General features: G+C 36.7%; 3 protein-coding genes and 1 long non-coding RNA gene across 6 annotated transcripts; 1 reads left to right on the forward strand and 3 right to left on the reverse strand.

Moving 5' to 3' along the window:
• Positions 1-691: 691 nt before the first annotated feature.
• Positions 692-3,318, forward strand: LOC125222297 (uncharacterized). Its single transcript, XM_048124819.2, has 5 exons — positions 692-959; positions 1,871-1,976; positions 2,461-2,579; positions 2,657-2,778; positions 2,876-3,318. Exons 1-5 carry the CDS (start codon positions 954-956, stop codon positions 3,168-3,170), a joined length of 648 nt encoding a protein of 215 aa, XP_047980776.1. The 5' UTR covers positions 692-953; the 3' UTR covers positions 3,171-3,318.
• LOC125222296 (cytochrome C oxidase subunit) lies at positions 3,197-6,783 on the reverse strand. The gene is made up of 7 exons (XM_048124818.2): positions 6,091-6,783; positions 5,542-5,858; positions 4,889-5,041; positions 4,252-4,344; positions 4,071-4,129; positions 3,766-3,859; positions 3,197-3,597 (listed from the first exon to the last, which is right to left on the reverse strand). The coding sequence occupies exons 1-7, from the start codon at positions 6,608-6,610 to the stop codon at positions 3,385-3,387; spliced, it is 1,449 nt and encodes a 482-aa protein (XP_047980775.1). The 5' UTR covers positions 6,611-6,783; the 3' UTR covers positions 3,197-3,384.
• A 2,869-nt stretch (positions 6,784-9,652) lies between these two features.
• Positions 9,653-10,362, reverse strand: LOC125220446 (uncharacterized). The gene is made up of 2 exons (XM_048122615.1): positions 9,970-10,362; positions 9,653-9,904 (listed from the first exon to the last, which is right to left on the reverse strand). The coding sequence occupies exons 1-2, from the start codon at positions 10,360-10,362 to the stop codon at positions 9,653-9,655; spliced, it is 645 nt and encodes a 214-aa protein (XP_047978572.1).
• A 5,425-nt stretch (positions 10,363-15,787) lies between these two features.
• Positions 15,788-18,079, reverse strand: LOC148934075 (uncharacterized). 3 transcript variants are annotated; one of them, XR_016135106.1, is made up of 7 exons: positions 17,784-18,076; positions 17,306-17,361; positions 16,805-16,879; positions 16,664-16,732; positions 16,547-16,587; positions 16,248-16,303; positions 15,788-16,005 (listed from the first exon to the last, which is right to left on the reverse strand). It is a non-coding gene; the product is annotated as an uncharacterized LOC148934075 (long non-coding RNA). The 3 variants fall into 3 exon arrangements; XR_016135107.1 differs by having other exon boundaries at positions 16,805-16,849; positions 17,784-18,075; XR_016135104.1 differs by having other exon boundaries at positions 16,805-17,361; positions 17,784-18,079.
• Between the last annotated feature and the right edge of the window lie 2,713 nt (positions 18,080-20,792).

A 20,792-nucleotide genomic window follows, 5' to 3' on the forward strand; every position in this document is an offset into this window, starting at 1 on the left:
TTAATTTCTCTTAAGAGTCGGATCTCGGAGCGTCCGTGGGGTCGGAAGTGAGGCTTCCGCGGGGCGCCGAACACACAGATAGAGTTTTCCGGTGTAAACATGGACCCGCGGTGGGGTCGGCCGACCACGCCCGACCCCACCTGAGTCCGTCTCTGGTTGGTCGTCTTAGTGATGCTGAAACTTTGGAAGCTTTTGGCTTCATTGTCACTGCATTGATATTTGTAATACACCTGTTGAAATAGCATATCAAATAATTGATGCATGTACAATATCAATAAAACTGTGTTGATATTTTCTGGTACTTGTGTAGAGATTTTCATGTCGAGTGTGTTGATGTTTGTAATAATACACTACGTTGATATAAAAAAATTTATGAAAATTATTATGTTATAACAAATTAACTATTTTTACCCTTTTATTGATATTTTATCAAATATTTATTAAAATACGTGAGCTTTAATCTCATTCACCCACTTCAAGATCTAACGGATACTATATACATTTTAACATGACCATATGATCTATAAGCAATATAAGAAGACCTTGCAATGCTTATAAAAAGATAATGAAAAGTAGGATTGATTAAAGATTTGATAACTAAAAATAAATAAAAAGGAAGGACGTTAGCAAGAGTGTGCTTTATTTGAGTTTCATTAACAAAATTTAAAAAGGAATAAAGAGGAGATTATTTGCGTTTCATTAACAAGTTTATGCGTTTCAAGCACAGCATCAATTGCTGTGTTTTTCCCCAACAGTAGGGGATCTCATCCCAGTGGCGCCTCCATATCCCTCTCTCTCCCTTACCGGCGAAACCCTCACCGCCTGTCTAACCCGCTACTCCACCGCCCTACCTCGCCGCTCCACTGCCCTATCTTGCCGGCTCTCCTTCTCGCCGGACCACTAGCACCCGACACAACCGCCGCGAGCGTTTCCATCATCATTTCGAAGCTACCATGGAGGTAATTTGCTCTCTATGAATTTCAGTTCTCAAGTTCGATCACAAAATTACTGGTCTGATAGGATTGTTTACAAGCCTAATTTGATTCATTTTATTGAATTTTGCAAAGATTCGTGAGAAGGTTATTGAGTTTATTAATCGCCCTTTATGTTGGTTGTTTTTAGCGCTGTTAATACCATGTACGTTCGAAACTAAATTGGTACTAGGTTATTGGTGTTTGATTATGAAGCTTTCAAGCTCGCAGTTTGCGTTTTCATGGTGCCATAGAAATCACAAAAACCAATCGCGTGCTGTTAAAGACCTTTTTTAAAATTGAAATTCTTCGATCTATTGATTGTGTATGAGCTTCGTGGGATTTGATTAATTAGGGAAGTGGTTGAATAAGCAGTGTTATCTGTGGTCCTTTTATAGGATGATTATTTTGGCAAATGTTAGATTTCTTGTATTATTTCTGCAATTAATTTTCATTTAGTCATTGATTTTTTATCCACCTCCGTGCATAAATGTGTTTGCAAGTCCTCATTGTTCCAGTTATTGCAATATACTGTTATTTTACATGATTTTTGGAGCTTATTTACAAACCCATCATATATAAATATGCCTATGGAAGTGGGATTGGAAGAAACTACACTTCTCCTTGCCAATTTAAGTGAGTAATTTTATGCATTTTAAAGCAACAAATAGTTTCCATTTGCAGTGACAGTCAAACAAGGCTTTGTTGATATATGGTTGGGATGACAGAGGCAGAATAAATGCAATACATTTGTATCACTAGCTTCTGCATCCCTTTCTTTTGTGATTTTATTTCATCAGCCTTGGAGAATCAAAACTTTCAGTTGTTTTATTTTTCTTAAATATGCACGTGGGCGTGGCATAGCTCGTAACATGTAAATATTTTCATTTCATATACAGACACGTGGGAGTATTGCTAATGATCTCTATTCAAATATCCTGGAATCATCAATTGTTGATTCAGATAGAAGAATGAATGCAGTCCAAGTGAATGACAATTTCCATGGTATGAAAATATTATTATCGCATTTGCCACTCTTTGTTTTTGTAAATAGGAGCTTATCTTAATTATCTTTTAATAAAAACTCTCATTTTGTTTGAAAGAATAACAATAGATCAGGCAAAGTACTTATATGCAGCTTGCAACTTGGGTTACTAGATTCACATTCACAACGCACCAGACTGAGAATCTGCATCCATGTTTATCTATCCGTTAAGCCTCATATTGTCATTGTTCTCTATCTAGACAACTCTTTAATCTTCTACCTGCAAGTATAAAATTGATAGTTTTCATTCTTTATGCCCTATATTAATAGCTACGATACCCTTTATGCCCTAAATTGATAAACTCTTCCTAAGATTAGACAAATTCTAACTATTGAGTATTGAGGAAGACAGTAAGTTATTTCGTTGCATCACTTGACATTTGCTTTCTTGATGGTCAAGCCTGTATGTTTATGTTCTTATTGCTTTTCTTTGTTTGGCCTCAGAAAGCGATGCAGATGACTTGTGGTATGATGACGACTCTTGTGAAGATTCTGTTGAAAAATCGAGTAACGCACTCGATATGGACAGGGAGTGGAATAGGAGGCATGATCAATTCCACACGGTATCCTTATAATAATATACTTCATCTCCTTTTGCCTGAAGTTCCCAATTTTTCTCATCATTATTTATCTTTTGTAGTTGGGCTACCGTGATGGTCTCATTGCTGGCAAGGAAACCGCCTTACAAGAAGGGTTCAATATCGGGTTCAAGGATTCTGTGCTTACTGGATACAATTGGGGTTGTGTGAGAGGGATTAGTAGGTAACTTTATGCCCAGCTTTTGAAATTCTTGTACCTGTCACTTTTATTTACAGAAAGAAAAGATGAACATCTGATGCCTATGATTTTATCTTTGAAGTGCTATGGCTTCCTTGCCCAGTGCCTTGAAGGAAAAGTTGGTTGAAACAGAGGAAACTCGAAAAAGAATCCAACAGTTGCACGAGTCTGTGCAGTGCATCTCATCAGCAGAATCTTTAAAGCTGTTCTATGAAGAACAGAAAAGGAAATCACTGAAGCAGGAAATAGCTGAACCCAGTTCGAGTGAAACCAATCAAAGCTCGGATGCAGGTGTTCTTGAGAATTACCAGGTACAGCTTCAGTCGATTCTTCACGAAGCTCCTCTGGTTGAAGGCCATTTGAAAATAAATCCTTAATTTTGCTTCCATAGGAAGTAGGAGTATATTGAAAGATCTTAGCACATAGTGAAAAACTGATATGTTGTTACAGGCAAAGTGTAATTCCTCCAAGATTTTATCATATTGCGCAACTGCTTCAAAGTTTATCTAACGAGCTTTTTACTTAGCTTTTTTCCTATTTACATTCTAATGTGGAAACACCCCCACCCTCTCCCAACAACTAAAAACTCATTTATTGCCTAGATGCAGCAATCAGTAGCACCATTAAAATGGGAGAAGCCAGAAAAATAAAGTAGGGGATGGCTTGATTGAGTCCACCTTCATCCGCTTCAGCCTCTTTTAATGGATAATTTGTCTTCTGCTGTATAAATGCGTTGAAATAACTTTGATAACCCGAGCTAAGCGAAGGACGAGCCATGCTTCTAACCTTCATCATTTCCATTGCCTGCAAAATGCAAAGGTAAACTGAGGTTATGGAGTATATCATATGCATCTATACTATAATAAATCAGCTAAAAGAAGTGGTGGTATTATGCTTATAGTTACAAATCATGACTTGCATTTTAGCAAAGATTGTCTACTCCAAACTTCTTAAATTTTACAAATTATTTACCTGGAAGCCAAAGGCGAACTGCCGAGCCTTCTTGCTTATTTTAGGACTGGGGTGAGACTGAAGCTTCTCATACATGAGACGGGCCTCATTGGATCTGCCGTGCATTATTTCACACACAAGGTGTCAGTACTAAACATCAATTTAAGCACAAAACAAGGAAAGAAGAGTTTTCTGATAATAGAATGCGGATATACCCTGCTTTCACTTAGGAAAATGAAGTTCAAGTGAAACTAAATGAAGTGATGTAAATTGGGCTCAAAGAATTTCTTCAACATAGTATTTGTTGAAAGGAATAAAAATACAACCTGTTGAGTGAGTCCTGACATATAGACCATTGCAGAGCTGCTAATCCATGAAGTTCGCTCTGCAAGATGTAAGTGTGCTAACAGTGAGCGTGGAAGATAAACGCTTATCCAACACCTTTTTCTTTACATTGGGTGGTTTTTTTGTGGGAGGGAACACAATCAATTAACAAAAAACAGTCACCTTGAACGGCAGCTTCTCCATGACTCTTTCATAAAAGGGCGACGCCTCCTTCAGCTTGCCGAGATCCATCAATGAGTCACCATCCTTCAATGCCTATGTATGATCGCACTATAACTAAGGAGTGTTATAACTATAATCACAATTCATCACTATGGTATATAATCATGCCAAAATTTACATTAGCTATTAATATATGCATGCTTTTGTTACCTTGCTAGTTGCTACACAGTCCAGGAATTGTGAAAGAATAAATAGCCTAAAGAATGCAAATTAATTTTAATTATGATTTACAGCTTGCCTCTGAAAGTTCCTACATCTGAGATCTAAACAGGTTCACTCTTAAAAACATGTTTCTTGAGCTGATGTCGAAAGAATAAAACTAGGATGTGAGAAACACATTTTACGGGTGAGTCTAGCCAGATTTCTAATGCTGTAATTTCGTCTGGCTATGATTACACAACTTTGCCGAGTTCAGACTATTTCCAACATAAATTGAAGTTGAGATCATAAATCAGACAAACAGCATAATTTTAGGGTCATAAACTATAATACTTCAAGAACTTAATAATATCATAAAAATCTAGTTGTGCCAATAATTGTTCCAAGATGGAAAAGTTCTTCCCATGTTAAATCATACCTTCTCACATTCAGATTTTAGTTCCGGATCAATGTTTAGACCATATTGTCTCTTGTAAGCAGCTAGCAACTGCATTGTTCGTTCGTCTTTGGCAGCCCTTTCCTCCGCAGTTTCAAGTGCGTCCCCAGGCCGTAAAGTTCTCCCACCACCAAACTGAAAACATATTCGACTATATATATCATGGGCGTTTACTTTCATGCTTGATAAAACATAGTATGGTCGAGTATTTTTTACTCTTATTACTAAGATGTCTCTAACCCAACCTTTAGAATGACATGAATCAAGCAAAATTAGCTCAAATTACCAGACCTTAAGATTAAGATTAACCTATATTTTGATTTATTTAAATTAATCATCAAAAGTAAACTGGTCCTATTTATACAACCTAAAAATAGATTAAATAGTTTATTGATGGAAAATATTCACTAACGACTATCAGTACTCATAAGCTTTACAGGAAGTTAAGTATCACCAATTAGGATAAATTAGATAAAGCCACTAAACATTTTTCTCTCTAAATCTGTGACTGTTTAGTAAAGTATTCAACCTAATTTTGTGGCTAGTTCTATAAGTCATACTACTTCATTATCATAATAACTAAACTTGAGCATTCGAATCACCAATGTAAGAAACTGAAGAGGCATCATACGTACTGTTTTTGAAATGTTGTTTGGTCTTGGAAAGACTCCCCAAGTGGAAACCTTTGGCTTATAGAGATCCACATCGTTTTCTTCGACTTGGGGTGCTGATTTATCGCCAAACTTGCTCGTGTCTCCGACAATAATCTCTACCTCAGGCAACTTCCCTCCCGGAAAAGGGTCTGACAACGGAATTAAACCAGCCGGCAAGCCTCTACCACTCTTCTTATCCGCAAACCCTAGTCCCATAAAATCAGTACTTGAAACCTTGAGCTCATCCTTCTTACCAGATTTCTTATCTCCACCACTTCTCTCATCCCCTCCTTTAAGCCCTACAATCAGATGAAGATCAAATATTGAGGCCTAAACCAAATGATTGCTTTTGATCAAATACAACAACAAAATAGATGCTTGTTTTGTCCTATTAATTTCAAACCAAATTGTTAATGGCAGCCAATTAAATCAATCAAGTAAAAGCCCAAACTACATCTAGTGGAGATCAATAACCCCAATTAGGGATTGATTATAAACCCTAATTCAATAATCCAGCAACAGAAAAAGTACCTGAAACTAAGTTTTGGTTGTCTGCAACTCCGCCATTATCATCCCCTGTTTTCTTCTTATATTCCTTCGCCTTCTCCAATGCGAGTTTAACCGATAGAGGAATCTCCTTCCCTCCTGCCGAATCTCCACCGCTCTCTGCATCCGAAGCAACCTTTTCATTCTCTACGAGAATTTTGCTTTGTTGATACTGTTTTGCGTTATCTACAGCCAAAGTTGCATCCATTTCCACATCACTATCCTCGATTTGTTTGAAATTGTCCTTCTCATCACCGATTTCAGGCGTTTGGACGATCTTCGGAGCTGGAACGCCGGATTTTACAGAGTTTTTGTATGATTTAGCTTTGGCCAATGCAAGTTTAACAGGATCTTGTTCAGAATTTGGCGAAGATTCTGCATTTGAGGATTGGATTTTTGAGGTTTTAGATGTTGTGAAGCTCTTGTATTGCAGAGAGGGAGTGAAATTGTTCTTGTTGATTGGAGTGAGGGAGGAGAGGAATTGAGGCTGTGTGAATGAGGCCATTGAATTAACCACGAAGATGATGAATGATGACTGGTTTCAAACAAATTAGCGGTAGAATTCCCAGTGAAGAAGCAGCTCATTACACGAGCAAATTCAGCCACAGAGAGAAGTAGAAAATCTGGGCCAATAATCCATTGAACACCACATAAAAAATGACTCGTTGTTCGAGTATTCACAATAGCACGGACTAGTCAAAAGGCTAGCACTAGGGACTAGCTAAATACACTTCATGCCACATCATCAAGGACTTCCCACCGCCGGCTACATTATAAAGACTTCCCACAGCACAGTAATAGACTAGCACTAGGACTAGTCCACACCCTGCCAAACAAACAAAGTAATAAATACGGAACTAAAATTGGACACGAATACGGAAAAAGTGCAATAATAATTTCATTAAATAAAAAAATCAACCTAGTACAATTGCAAAAAAAAAAGACTAGTAAATTTAAAAAAAATAAAAATAAACAACGATTCAAACAAATTACTTTAGATATTAGCGTGCAATCCTACGAGCCCATAACTCTTCAATTATATCATGCTGAAGTCGAATATGAGCTTTTTGTTAGCGCATATCAGCAAATGCTCGGACCCTTTCGGCGTCCCCCCGGGTATCTCCATTCGCACAGAGACGGTGGTCATATCGTGGCTTGGTACGACAACATCTTCAGCGGCCCAATCAGTGAGTTCTGGACCTTCATTTTCGACGATCATGTTATGCATGATAATACATGCATACATGACATCAGCAATGCAGTCCTCATACCACAAACGTGTTGGACCCTTCACCGCAGCCTATCAAGACTGGAGCACACCAAATGTCCGTTCCACATCCTTGCGCGCAGCCTCCTGTAGTTGCGCAAAGTAAATTTTATTTGGGTATGTTGGGCATCTGTTCATCTTCACAAAGACGGGCCACCTAGGGTATATCCCATCAGCCAAATAATAGCCCATATTGTGATGGTTGCCCTTGGCGATGAAATACTGATGGCCGGACCAACGCCCATGCACTGCTCGTTCTAAAGTGGCAACGACGGGAGGACGTTGATGTCGTTGTTCGACCCGACTACCCCAAAATACGCATGTCAAATCCATAGCCGGTAGTCATCTACAGCTTCGAGGATCATCGTGGGATTCTTGCTTTTGAATCCGGTCGTGTATATCCCTTTCCTAGCGGTGGAGCCAGTCCTAATGATACAATCTATGCTGCCCAACATTTCTGGAAAACTGTGCACCCTCCTGTTTACATCCATCAGACATTGGCAGTCGTCAGGGGTAGGCTTTCGAAGATACGTATCCCCGAATATGTGAATGACGGCCCGACAGAAATGTTGCAGACACTCGCGGGCAGTAGTTTCGCTTTCGCCAATGTGAAGGTACTCATCGAACATGTCGGCTGCGCCTCCATAGGCCAATTGCCTGATTGCGGCGGTGCACTTCTGTATCGACGAGTGACCGGGTCTACCACTCGCATTCTCCCTGAACCGAAAATACTTGTACGGAGCCTCTAAAGCCGAGACGATATGCAGAAAATAGCGGTCGGTGCATCCTAAAATGCCGCCGGAAAAATGACTCCCCAAACCACGGCTCCTCAGTTAAGTAGTCGTCGAACAACCGTTGGTGGGCACCGAGGTGGTCACGGGGGACTACAACTTGATGATGGATGGGCCGAGGGACCGCCGGCTGCTGCTGTTGGCGCAAGTGCTCTTGCACCAATCGATTTATCTTCACGGACGTATGGGCCCACAACTCTTCGTCAATTCGCCGCGACGGATCAACATCACCATCATTAGCCATTTTTTATCCACATATGAAAAATGAGGAGAGGAGGAAAAGAAACTCGTTAACATAAGTAGTGCAAATGAAATGAAGTGCAACGAGCCGTATATATAGAGTTGAATTACCAATAATATTTTGTAGTTATCTCAGTCTACGCAAAGATAATCTTCTTGATTCTGAGAGTTTAAAGTGAATGAATAAGATTTGCGTATTTTGAGGCTCAAAATATCTTCTTGATTCTATTAGTTTAAAGTGAATCAATTTTAATAGGATGTCAAGATGTATATACATACACTTTACATTATATTTTGTGTTTTTATTTCCTTATATTGTTTTCTACAATTTTGGTTCGTCCGTTTTTCATTTCCTATTTTGTTTTGTTCTGTTCTTTCCCCTTTATTTTGAAATTTTTTCTTGAGCGCATTCAATTAATCAGAATTTTATTTTAAATTTATTTATATCATCTTTGTTTTGGTATATTGTTAAAAGAAGTTTCAAATACAATGCTCATTTTTTGGGTCTAACATACTAATATAAGATCACAGGGCTTGTTTATCTCATATATTTTGTGTATATTGTTAAAATTTAAAGGTATGATCACTTGAAAAGTTTTGCCTTAAAAGAGGACTACTTGAAAAAAATCCTTGAATAAATAAAATTTATAAATATATTTTTTATATTACTAATATTTTACTCCTTAATCTACAAATTTGTATTGTAACCCCAATTTGGTGGGTGTTTAAGAAATTTATTAGTAACTTATAATTTTGAATTTTTTCCTTTTATTGATGAAGAAGTTAGTTAGTTGTTCCGTTGAATACGACTAAATTAATACTTTGACGTGTTTCATATCTTTGCTTTTGACAATGATAAAATGAATCAGATTCATTTGACGTGTTTCATATGTGTGGTTTTGACAATGATGAAATCCAATCAAATTTATTGAAAGCTATCAAAAATCATAATCGTTTTAGCTTTGGAATCGAGGACTCTGAGATTTATCACAATTAAAGTTGCATGAGTAATTTTTTTTTAATCTTTTTGCAAAAAAAAACGACATATTGAGTATTATCCAATAAAGTAAAAGAATGTACTATAACAAAAATTTATATTAAAGTATTATACAACATGTTGATTATAATATTCCATTCCAAGTATTATACAACATGTTGATTATAATATCTCATCAGTCAAATAGTAGCACATATCGTGTTGGTAGTCGTTGGCGACGATACTGATGGTCAGACCAACGCCCAGGCACTGCTAAATCCATAGCCGGTAGTCAGCTACGAATTCGAGGATCATTGTGGAATTCTTGCCTTTGAAGCCGGTCGTGTACATCCCTATCCAAGCGGTGGGGCAGTTCTTCCACTCCCAATGCATACAATCTATGCTGCCCAACACTCTGGGAAAACCGTGCACCCTCTCGTGCATTTCCATCAGACCTTGGCAGTCAGGGGCAGGGTTTCGAAGATACGTATCCCCGAATATGTGAACGACGCCCCGATAGAAATGCTGCAGACACTCGCGGGCAGTCGTTTCGTCTATGTGAAGGTACTCGTCGAACATGTCGGCTTCACCTCGATAGGCCAACTGCCTAATTGCGGCGTGCACTTCTGTATCGGCGAGTAACCAGGTCTACCACTTGCATCCTCCCTGAACCGGAAATACTTGTACCGAGCCTCTAAAGCCAACACAATACGCAAAAATAGCGGTCGGTGCATCCTAAAACGCCACCGAAACAATGACTCCCCAAACCACGACTCCTCAGCAAAATAGTCGTCGAACAACCGTTGGTGGGCACCGAGATGGTCCCGGGGGACTACAACTCGATGATGGATGGGCCGAGGGACTGCCGACTGCTTCTGTTGGCGCAAGTGCTCTTGCACCAACCGATTTATCTCCGCGGACGTATGGGCCCACAACTCTTCGTCAATTCGCCGCGATGAATCAACATAACCATCATTAGCCATTTTTTATCCACGGATGAAAAATGAAGAGAGGAGGAAGAGAAACTCGTTAATACAAGTGATGCGAATGAAATGAAGTGCAACGAGCCCCGTATATAGAGTTGAATTACCAATAATATTTTGTAATTATCTCAGTCTACGTAAAGATAATCTTCTTGATTCTGAGAGTTTAAAGTGAACGAGCGATCTACAAGAGTTTAAAGTGATCTACGCCGCACAATAGTGGACGAGTGATTGGCGAGCGATCGACTAACGCCCCTCGTCCGTGCCCGACTGCTCGTCCCCCCTCCCGTTATCGTAGTCATTCGCCGAGCCCAATAGCAGACGTCCGCGACGCTCTAGCCGCTATTGCTTATGCTCTGAATATGCATAATAGCCTAATTACTAAAAAAATGTCACATTATTACATGTTCATATTATGTTTCAAAATGACATTCTTAATCATAGAATGTTTGCATTCAGTTTTATTATGATATACAGAGTATCTATCACGGTCGCATTTTGCTAAGAATAGTAAAACTTGGTTAACTGTGATTAGGGGTGGAAATTAAGAAGAGACATATGGACAATTCATATGATTATGAAGCATCTCAAATGGAATACTTGAATAGGGTACGCTCGATCATAAAGATTCGACTTAAAGATTCATACAATACTATGTATTATGTTAGAGTCACAAGGGGAAAGCAAGATTTAACTTACTTGAATAATACGGCAGAAACTATTGAATGCGGTTCCATGTATGAAGACGTGAACCTCCGAGAGTACTGTATAGACACAAGAAGAAGCCCCATTTGAATCAGCACCCTCCACTCCATCACAGCTCAACCTGCACATTTAGAAATAAATTCAGGGCTGAGTACAAAGGTACTCAGTGAACACATCGCCAAAAGATACAATTATACATTTAAAATATTATCAAGCCATCAGTCACAGTAATACTCAGGAAACATCTTATGACGGGAAAGTGCCCACTTTTCACGGTCATCGGACTGGCCAACCCTTTCGATGACACACAGTCCACGTGTACACTAGTCCGAGTAGGGACTCTCCCCTTGCTGGACCCAAATTCGATTTATAAATTTTTGGCATAGCACATTCGATATAGACAAAACAGATAGGTATCACATCACATAAAACAAATCATTTATGGCAAGACAACATCATTTGCATAAATAAATACATCTCAAATTTACTTCATATATTTATCCACATTTGTATGTAGGATAGAAAAGTTCATCACGTATGCTCCCGACTCCGTAAAACAATATTAACTCACATGGAGTTAAATTCCATGCGATGGACCTAGTCCAATTAAAGATAATAATCTATTTAGCATAGAAAAATAGAAAAAAGTGGATGATATGCGCCTATGACATGCACCATATCTTCTCATTCTGTCAAACATTAACTATTTCATTTAAATTAAATCCGAACATTTAATTATTGACATTAATTAATCGAGAGATTAATTATTTTAGTAAATCCGAGGATATACTTGAATCAAATCATGCAAGCTCACTTATTTAAATTAGTCGAAAGAAACTTAAGCCCAAGAAGTTAATTAAAAGACATGGGTTCACATACTACCTTATTTTATCCCAAGATTTATATAGTTGTAGTCTAACAAATTAATTCATCCAAGCCCACTGCAAAATAATTATATGAGTCCATCAACAAAAAAAAGGTAAAGAGTGTGCACTACATAACACACACGCTTCCATTTTCTTATTTCTCATTCTCTCTCAACATCTCTCTCTCTCTCCCTTTCTCTTTCTTTTCATTTTCGCCAAACAAGAGATAGTCTCGATTTCCTTCACGGTCGGAGATCCAAATAATATCCGATGATCAGGAAATTTTAAGCAAAGGATGACTCATAAAACATCATTTTGACCGAAGGAAATCAAAGTTGAAGGTTAGATCTTCCATTATTGATATCGGAAGTGGTTGCCATTTTTAACAGTAGCACCGTCGGTTTTGTACACGGTAGGAGGTTCAAACATTGTCCGATTGTTCTAAAACTTTAAAGGAAGGTACACAATTCATCCGAATTCATTTTCACTGAAGGAAATTAAATTTGAACAGGTCGATCTTCCATTCTTAATTTCCAAAGGTGCTTCCATTTTAAAGGTGCTTATTTTCAAAATGACTAAACAATGATAGTTTTCCCTTATAACTGAAAGAACGAAAATTGGATTGTGTGATACTAAAGTGAGCATGCTTGGCTATAATTTATGTTCCATAGAATTTTTCTAAACATGCTACGGGTTTACTCTTTCAAAAAAAATGCATGCTTGAAATAATACTCCCCCCGTCCCACTTTAGGAGTTTCGGTTTATCATTTTTGGATGTCCCACTTTAGGAGTCTCAGTTTTCCATAAATTGTATTAGGCCCCACATTCCACTAACATTTTTCCACTCACATTTTTATTATAAAACTAATATAAAACAGTAGGACCCATATTCCACATCTTTTTTCACCAACTTTCCTTTACACTTCTTAAAACTCGTGCCGAACTCAACCGGGACTCCTAAAGTGGGACGGAGGGAGTAATGAATTTTGAATGGATGACTTACCCAAATGGAAAGGAAGAAAAAACTTCACATTGTGTGATGAAAACTTTAATTATGTGCAGCCTCCTTCCCTTCGTAATTGAAACTTTGAAAAAATACTTTATTGAAAACTTTGAGAGAGTTTTATGAAGAATAGTGAGAGAGTATGGATGTGTTTGCGGGATGATTGGTGATAACTGATAAGGAGTCACCTCCTTTATATAATGTTCTCTCTGTCCCAAGGAAGATGACTCCTTCCTTGGACGGCATGAGATTTTATGCAACTTTATTTTGTGAGTTAAGTTGAGAGAGTAAAGTAAGAGAAAGAGAATAAAATAGAGATAAAAGGTGTTTCCATTTTTAGTAATGAGTCATCTTGATTGGGAACAAATCAAAAAGAAAAGTGAGTCATCTTCAATGTGACGGATGGAGTATTTTCTTTAGACAATGTACGTGAAGGAAAATTAATATGATGACTATGGAGAACCCATAATTTCAACGCCATATATGCCTTGCTTGATTTTTGGAGATTGACGATCACTAGGGTTTTTATAAAAAAATGTATCTGATTACACCACAATATTATTCATCGCACTATTGAGCACTATTTATACTATTCTCGACACACTATGCATTACTGTAGCAAGTATCTTTCAAGCATCACAGACTCCTTTTGCATGATATTTGGGATCACTCATTATGAAGGGTTTGAAAAATGAATTCATCTCGTGCCTTCGATTTATGCGGGAAGAAATTGTCAAACAAGACACTATTCACGTCATTATTCACTATTCACTATTCACACTATTGCATCACTATTCACATTGTTTCATTTACCGTGCATAAATTACTACGTGCTGATGGGTTTTTTCATTTGCAGGAGCATGCTCTGAGAATTGGAGTCTCCTAGAAAATGGAGCATTAGTTTTCTGGAAAAACTATAACTCGCCTTTGTAATAGCATAAATTAAATGTGCTTGTGCATTTCTCACTTGTAGAGAAATGACTATTTTTTGTACATGGACATTTAATATCCGTTTGAGCTACAATTACCCACGAACAATTATTTACTAACGTGTTTTTCCTTGCACGTCAAACTGGTTGAGCATAACTACTTTCTCACGTTGGCATTTAATCAATAAAACCCAAAAGGATTTAAACTAACAAAACATAGTGATTGAAGTACTACTCACTTTAATATAGCATTTTCTTGATATACAATCGTATTGGTAAACGTTAACATTATTAAGAATTACAGTATCCGAGCAATTGCCTATTACGGTATCGACGTCATCGGCTTGAATTACCTCAAAACGAGGTAATTGCAACATTCATATAAAACGCTTAATCATTATTGTATGGTTTATATATAAGTGATACATTTCGGTCATCTGGCATTTGATGATGTTAGAGCATCCACAATGGCGGCTAGCACACCGGCTAGCCGATTCGCGTCGCTAGCCGGTTGGCTAGCCGAACTATTGGAATCGGCCAGCGCCTTTTCAGCGAGAAAATAGACGAGCGCTCGCCGATGCGCTGGCCGCCATTGCAGGCTCGCGATCGGCCAACGCAATTTTTTATTTTTTATTTTTGAAGAGTTGTGGGCACGGAAGACTGCATGGCGATAGTTTTTTTCTTTATTATGTAATTTTATTTTTAAATGAATGTACTTTTTTATAAATGAAATTAATGAATTTTCCCGTATATGTCTCGTAAATTTAATTCCGTAATTTATCGTAAATTTAATTTCGTAAATGTAGTTGTTTTTGAATTATTTTTATTGCGGCTAGCCTGTGGCTAGCCTTAGGCTAGCCTATTTGATTAAAATGATGATGTGGCAGGTGGATTTTTAGTATTGATAACGTGGCAGGAAGAGAGAGTGGCTATCAAATTAAATTACCTCAAACCGTTCATATAAAAATTTCATTATAATTACAAATTGTTTATCAACAAAATTCGACGACATCATTTTTTGCTCTCAACTGACATCTAGGCCATCGTTTTAAATTGCAAAATTATTTGTAGGCATGAAAAATGGTGTTTTTTTTTCCATTTATGTATTTCTATTTTATTTTAATTGCATAATCTTTTAATTAAGTAAGTTTTTTATATGAATTAAGTAATTATTTTATTTAATAAAAATCACAGTTTAAGTATATCATATCAATTTAATTAAAAAAGACTAATAAAAACCAAGTACTGCATATCATACCAATGGTTTAATGTGTTATATTTAATTTTGCAAAAAAATGACTAAGTCACCTACTGTGATGACATGTTCTACTACTTAGTCCACGGAAGACTTTACACTCGTTTGATTTTATACATAATTACATTTAAAACACAATGTGACAAAATTGTTTCTTCTCATTTATTAAATAAAAAGGATAATAGAGTTTTGCATACATAGCTGCTTACACTACAAGAAAAAGAGGCTTTCCCGAGCACCAAGTGGTCGGAAATATAAGGCAAAGTGCTCGGAAAATCGAGATATACCGAGCACTTTCCTAGCACCGAGAGTGCTCGGCTTTCGCTTCGTCGGAATTTTTATACGAGCACCTTAGAGTGCTCGGACATCCGAGCACCCGATTGTGCTCGGAAAATGCCGAGCACATACCTAGGTGCTCGTAATATTCCGAGCACTTACATGATTTTCAGATTTTGGAACATGGCGAGCACATACTAAGGTGCTCGGACATCTGACCACCCGATTGTGCTCGGAAATGCCGAGCACATACCCAGGTTATTGAAATATTTCCATTTTCCAAGCACATATAAGTGCTCGGAACAGGTTATTTCTGTTTCTTTTTAATATATATTTTTTATTATAATTTTTAAATTAATAAAAAATCAAAATTATTTAATGAATAAATAAAGAAAACAAAATTCAAATAACATTAAATTAAATAAAATAGTTTTACAATTGTTTTATTATACTATTCCTCCTACAACATCACAATTTGTTTACCCGGATCCATCTACACTTATGTTAAGCTAATCTAAATCCGCTTGCACTTCTCCAATCTGCAAGTTGTATGAGTTTGCGGCCCCGTTCATCCTCCATAGAGCGTCCTGTCGATGCTCCTTAAGAAATCTACACAATAGACAAAACATTAACATAGATATGAAAAAAGGTTTATATTCTTGCTGGAATTGAATGCAAACAAAGATGACATACTAAACAGATGAAGGCAACAATCCCCTATTATCTCCATGCATCATCAACTTGGAGAAACATATGATTTGACACAAACTTATCATCAAAATCAAGAAAATTTCCACCAGGAGAAAAAAAAACGAAAAGAAAATTAAACTGAAAATCAGTGTAGACTATACCTGACAACAGCCAGAAGAACTAGATCGGGCAACCTGATTTTGACACACTTGGCAACCTGAACAAGCAAGGGAAGAGGGATCAGGGCACAATGGTTTGAGAAATGGAAAGGGAAAGCTAGCTTCTAGAAGAGATCTTGGCATATGCAAATGCTGGTTCAAGAGCTTCTTGGCTAGTTCGAGATATGAAACGGGGACTAGCTCTGTATCCAGAACCTAAAGGTGCATTAGCTCTGCATGAATGAGGAACACTGTCTGTATGAAATGATAAAAACACATTTGGAATTGGAGGAAGTGCATACCCGAATGAGTTTTGTTTGATAGTCAGCAACTCAACGTCCAGCTGCATAAAATTCATAAGTAATATCCTATATTTGGCTGTCTCAAAGATGCAGAGTAATAAAGATACAGAACCTCACCTCAATGGTTGTTGCATTGGGAGGAATTTCCATATGCTACCTCAAGAGGTACAATACAACCAGCAGTCTCTGCATGCAACACAAGCTAGCATTGAGTAATCAAATTTAAAGCATGTGGAAGATTATTGATCTGAGTCTCACCTAGCCCCAGCACTCATGCCTTCAACTCCAAGTCTAATTTTCTCTCTGAAATTAACCAACATCAAATCCACACAGCTACAACAGAACATTTAATAGAATATATTAACAGACATCATAAACTATTATCTAATAAGCTTCTGAGGTTACATCCGCCGTTAGACTTTAAACTTAAATCTTTCGAAATGTATTATCAGGGTAATAATAGCTACCTTTACTCCAATTGATTCTGTAAAACAAATACATTAAATTCAGTGATAATTGACTGTGTCAATTCTGTAAACATTGAGTTTAAGCGTGTTATATACATCACCATAGACCATACTTCCTTCTGTGCATAGCCAAAAGTAGAAAATATGATAAATCATTGAGTGCACATTTATACCACTCTTTAGCAGAGTACATAGGAAAATAATTCCAAGAATAAGCTTATGGACAACCTCACGTGAATAAATTATACACTCTAATGAATACTACTACTAGTACTACATACATAAGTGTTACCTTAACAACAAGAAGGGGATATATCGCAACTGTAGTTCCAACTTTGGCCAAAGCTCCTACCAAAAATATTTAACCTTAATACTATTTTAAGAACCAATAGCACAATACTGTATGAAAATCTGGAGAAGCCACTTGGATTTGCAAGAGAAGCTACATATTTATACAATAAACAGCTAAAATCATACACAAAACAGTAGGACCACAAAATAGAAATTTTTTTTTTGCATCAATTGTACAAATTATGTACGAATTGCATCAATTACATCAAAATTAGAAAAAGGAAGGTCAATTGCATCAAAATTACGTACGAATTGCATCTGAAATTACAACAATTGCATACAAATTGCATCAAAATTACAACAATACGTACAAATTGCATAAAAAATACAACAATTACATAAAATTGCATTTCAAATTACACGAAATCGAACCAAATTCATCAAAGAAAAATTAAAATTAAGAGAGAAAGGGATTGCACCTCAGAAATAGTGTGAGGGAGAGAGACTGGGTGGGCGAGGAGTCTCTCGGTGGAATAATGTGGCTCGCGATGGCGGTAGAGAGATGAGAGGGAAACTGCCGATTGAGCGATGGGAAGAGAAATCGAGAGGGAAACTGCCGATTGAGCGATGTGAAGAGAAATCGAGAGGATAAATATAGGGCGGTTTTCCAGATCGGCGGAGAGAGGAGATATATTTCGCGGTTTTAATTGGCATTCCAAGCACCCTAACGATGCTCGGGAAATTAACTACTTACAGTGTACCTCAAATTTCTATGTGTAATTATTCAAAATAAATCTTAAACGAGCACTTATACGGTACTCGGAATTTACCAAGCACATGTATGGTGCTCGGAACTAATGTTAAAAGTATTGATATTTTATATTCAAAATAAATTTTAATATTTGATAAATAATTTGCAAATTTTTATACATACAAATTTATTGAGATATTTCTATGTACTAGTAAAAAATACTATTAACATGTTTTAAATTATTGTTGTTGTGAAATAATTATTACTTAAGTATTTTTAATAACTTCCGAGCACTTACATGGTGCTCGGCATTTTCCAAGCACATATATGGTGCTCGGCTTTATTACTTAAAAATATTAATATTTTATGTTCAAAATAAATTTTAATGTTTACGGTAAATATCCACAAATTTTTATATATGCAAATTTTTCGAGATATTTCTATGTACTAATAAGAAATATTGACATGTTTTAATTTATTATTGTTGTTAAATAATTAAAAATTATAGTATATTTTTTTATACTTCCGAGCACTTACATAGTGCTCGGCATTTTCCAAGCACAAGTACGGTAGTCGGAATTATTGCATAAAAATGTTTATATTCTATGTTTAAAATAAATTTTAATATTTATGGTAAATGATCCACGAATTTTCATGTATGCAAATTTTCCGATATATTTTTATGTACTAATAAAAAATATTGACATGTTTTAATTTATTATCGTTAATCATTAAAAATTAATTTTTTTTTATAATTTCCGAGCACAAGTACCGTCGTCGGAATTGATGCATAAAAATGTTAATATTATATGTTTAGAATAAATGTCAATTCCGACCACGATAATTGTGCTTGCTTTTTGCCGAGCACAAGTAGAAGTGCTTGGTATATTGCGAGCACACGTAGAGGTGGTCGGTATTTTCCGAGCACAAATAAAGGTGCTCGCTAGTTTCATAGATGATTTAATAGGTGATGCGATTGCGTTCGATACCACGAACAATATTTTTTTAATATAACTAATCGTTCTCAAGAAAATTTGAATCAAATAATTGGTTTATAATCCGTATCAACCGTTCGGACCGGCCACGAGCGGGCGGTTTTGTTGCGCTATTGCACGCAGTTTTAGCTTGGCTATTTTTTTAAAAATAATTTAAATACATTTTTCTATCTTTAAGTATCTTCATTCTCTTCTATACTTGTAGTTTTTGAAATAGTGTTGCCATTTTATTCTATATTACAAATTTCCGAGCACAACTAAATGTGCTTGCTTTGTGCCGAGCACAAGTAGAAGTGCTTGGTAAATTGCGAGCACACGTAGAGGTGGTCGGTATTTTCCGAGCACAAATAAAGGTGCTCGCTAGTTTCATAGATGATTTAATAGGTGATGCGATTGCGTTCGATACCACGAACAATATTGTTTTAATATAACTAATCGTTCTCACGAAAATTTGAATCAAATAATTGGTTTATAATCCGTATCAACCGTTCGGACCGGCCACGAGCGGGCGGTTTTATTGCGCTATTGCACGCAGTTTTAGCTTGGCTATTTTTTTAAAAATAATTTAAATAAATTTTTCTATCTTTAAGTATCTTCATTCTCTTCTATACTTGTAGTTTTTGAAATAGTGTTGCCATTTTATTCTATATTACAAATTTCCGAGCACAACTAAATGTGCTTGCTTTGTGCCGAGCACAAGTAGAAGTGCTTGGTAAATTGCGAGCACACGTAGAGGTGGTCGGTATTTTCCGAGCACAAATAAAGGTGCTCGCTAGTTTCATAGATGATTTAATAGGTGATGCGATTGCGTTCGATACCACGAACAATATTTTTTTAATATAACTAATCGTTCTCACGAAAATTTGAATCAAATAATTGGTTTATAATCCGTATCAACCGTTCGGACCGGCCACGAGCGGGCGGTTTTGTTGCGCTATTGCACGCAGTTTTAGCTTGGCTATTTTTTTAAAAATAATTTAAATAAATTTTTCTATCTTTAAGTATCTTCATTCTCTTCTATACTTGTAGTTTTTGAAATAGTGTTGCCATTTTATTCTATATTACAAATTTCCGAGCACAACTAAATGTGCTTGCTTTGTGCCGAGCACAAGTAGAAGTGCTTGGTAAATTGCGAGCACACGTAGAGGTGGTCGGTATTTTCCGAGCACAAATAAAGGTGCTCGCTAGTTTCATAGATGATTTAATAGGTGATGCGATTGCGTTCGATACCACGAACAATATTTTTTTAATATAACTAATCGTTCTCAAGAAAATTTGAATCAAATAATTGGTTTATAATCCGTATCAACCGTTCGGACCGGCCACGAGCGGGCGGTTTTGTTGCGCTATTGCACGCAGTTTTAGCTTGGCTATTTTTTTAAAAATAATTTAAATACATTTTTCTATCTTTAGGTATCTTCATTCTCTTCTATACTTGTAGTTTTTGAAATAGTGTTGCCATTTTATTCTATATTACAAATTTCCGAGCACAACTAAATGTGCTTGCTTTTTGCCGAGCACAAGTAGAAGTGCTTGGTATATTGCGAGCACACGTAGAGGTGGTCGGTATTTTCCGAGCACAAATAAAGGTGCTCGCTAGTTTCATAGATGATTTAATAGGTGATGCGATTGCGTTCGATACCACGAACAATATTTTTTTAATATAACTAATCGTTCTCAAGAAAATTTGAATCAAATAATTGGTTTATAATCCGTATCAACCGTTCGGACCGGCCACGAGC

Source organism: Salvia hispanica, chromosome 1, assembly GCF_029641045.1.
Source record: "Salvia hispanica isolate PSC_SH4W2 chromosome 1, Shi_PSC_v1, whole genome shotgun sequence".
NCBI classification, from domain to species: Eukaryota; Viridiplantae; Streptophyta; class Magnoliopsida; order Lamiales; family Lamiaceae; genus Salvia; species Salvia hispanica.

What these genes read in the sequence shown, in the direction of transcription:
- LOC125220446 (XM_048122615.1), bottom strand. Translation starts at nt 10,362, where the DNA reads ATGGCTAATGATGGTTATGTTGATTCATCGCGGCGAATTGACGAAGAG. An exon ending in TAGGCAGTTGGCCTATCGAG is followed by an intron (nt 9,905 to 9,969) that starts GTGAAGCCGACA and finishes GAGTGTCTGCAG; the next exon opens with CATTTCTATCGGGGCGTCGT.
- LOC125222297 (XM_048124819.2), top strand. An exon ending in AGTGAATGACAATTTCCATG is followed by an intron (nt 1,977 to 2,460) that starts GTATGAAAATAT and finishes GTTTGGCCTCAG; the next exon opens with AAAGCGATGCAGATGACTTG. An exon ending in GGCATGATCAATTCCACACG is followed by an intron (nt 2,580 to 2,656) that starts GTATCCTTATAA and finishes TATCTTTTGTAG; the next exon opens with TTGGGCTACCGTGATGGTCT.
- LOC125222296 (XM_048124818.2), bottom strand. Translation starts at nt 6,610, where the DNA reads ATGGCCTCATTCACACAGCCTCAATTCCTCTCCTCCCTCACTCCAATC. An exon ending in TAAAATCTGAATGTGAGAAG is followed by an intron (nt 4,345 to 4,888) that starts GTATGATTTAAC and finishes GATCATACATAG; the next exon opens with GCATTGAAGGATGGTGACTC. An exon ending in TGTCAGGACTCACTCAACAG is followed by an intron (nt 3,860 to 4,070) that starts GTTGTATTTTTA and finishes AATGCACGGCAG; the next exon opens with ATCCAATGAGGCCCGTCTCA.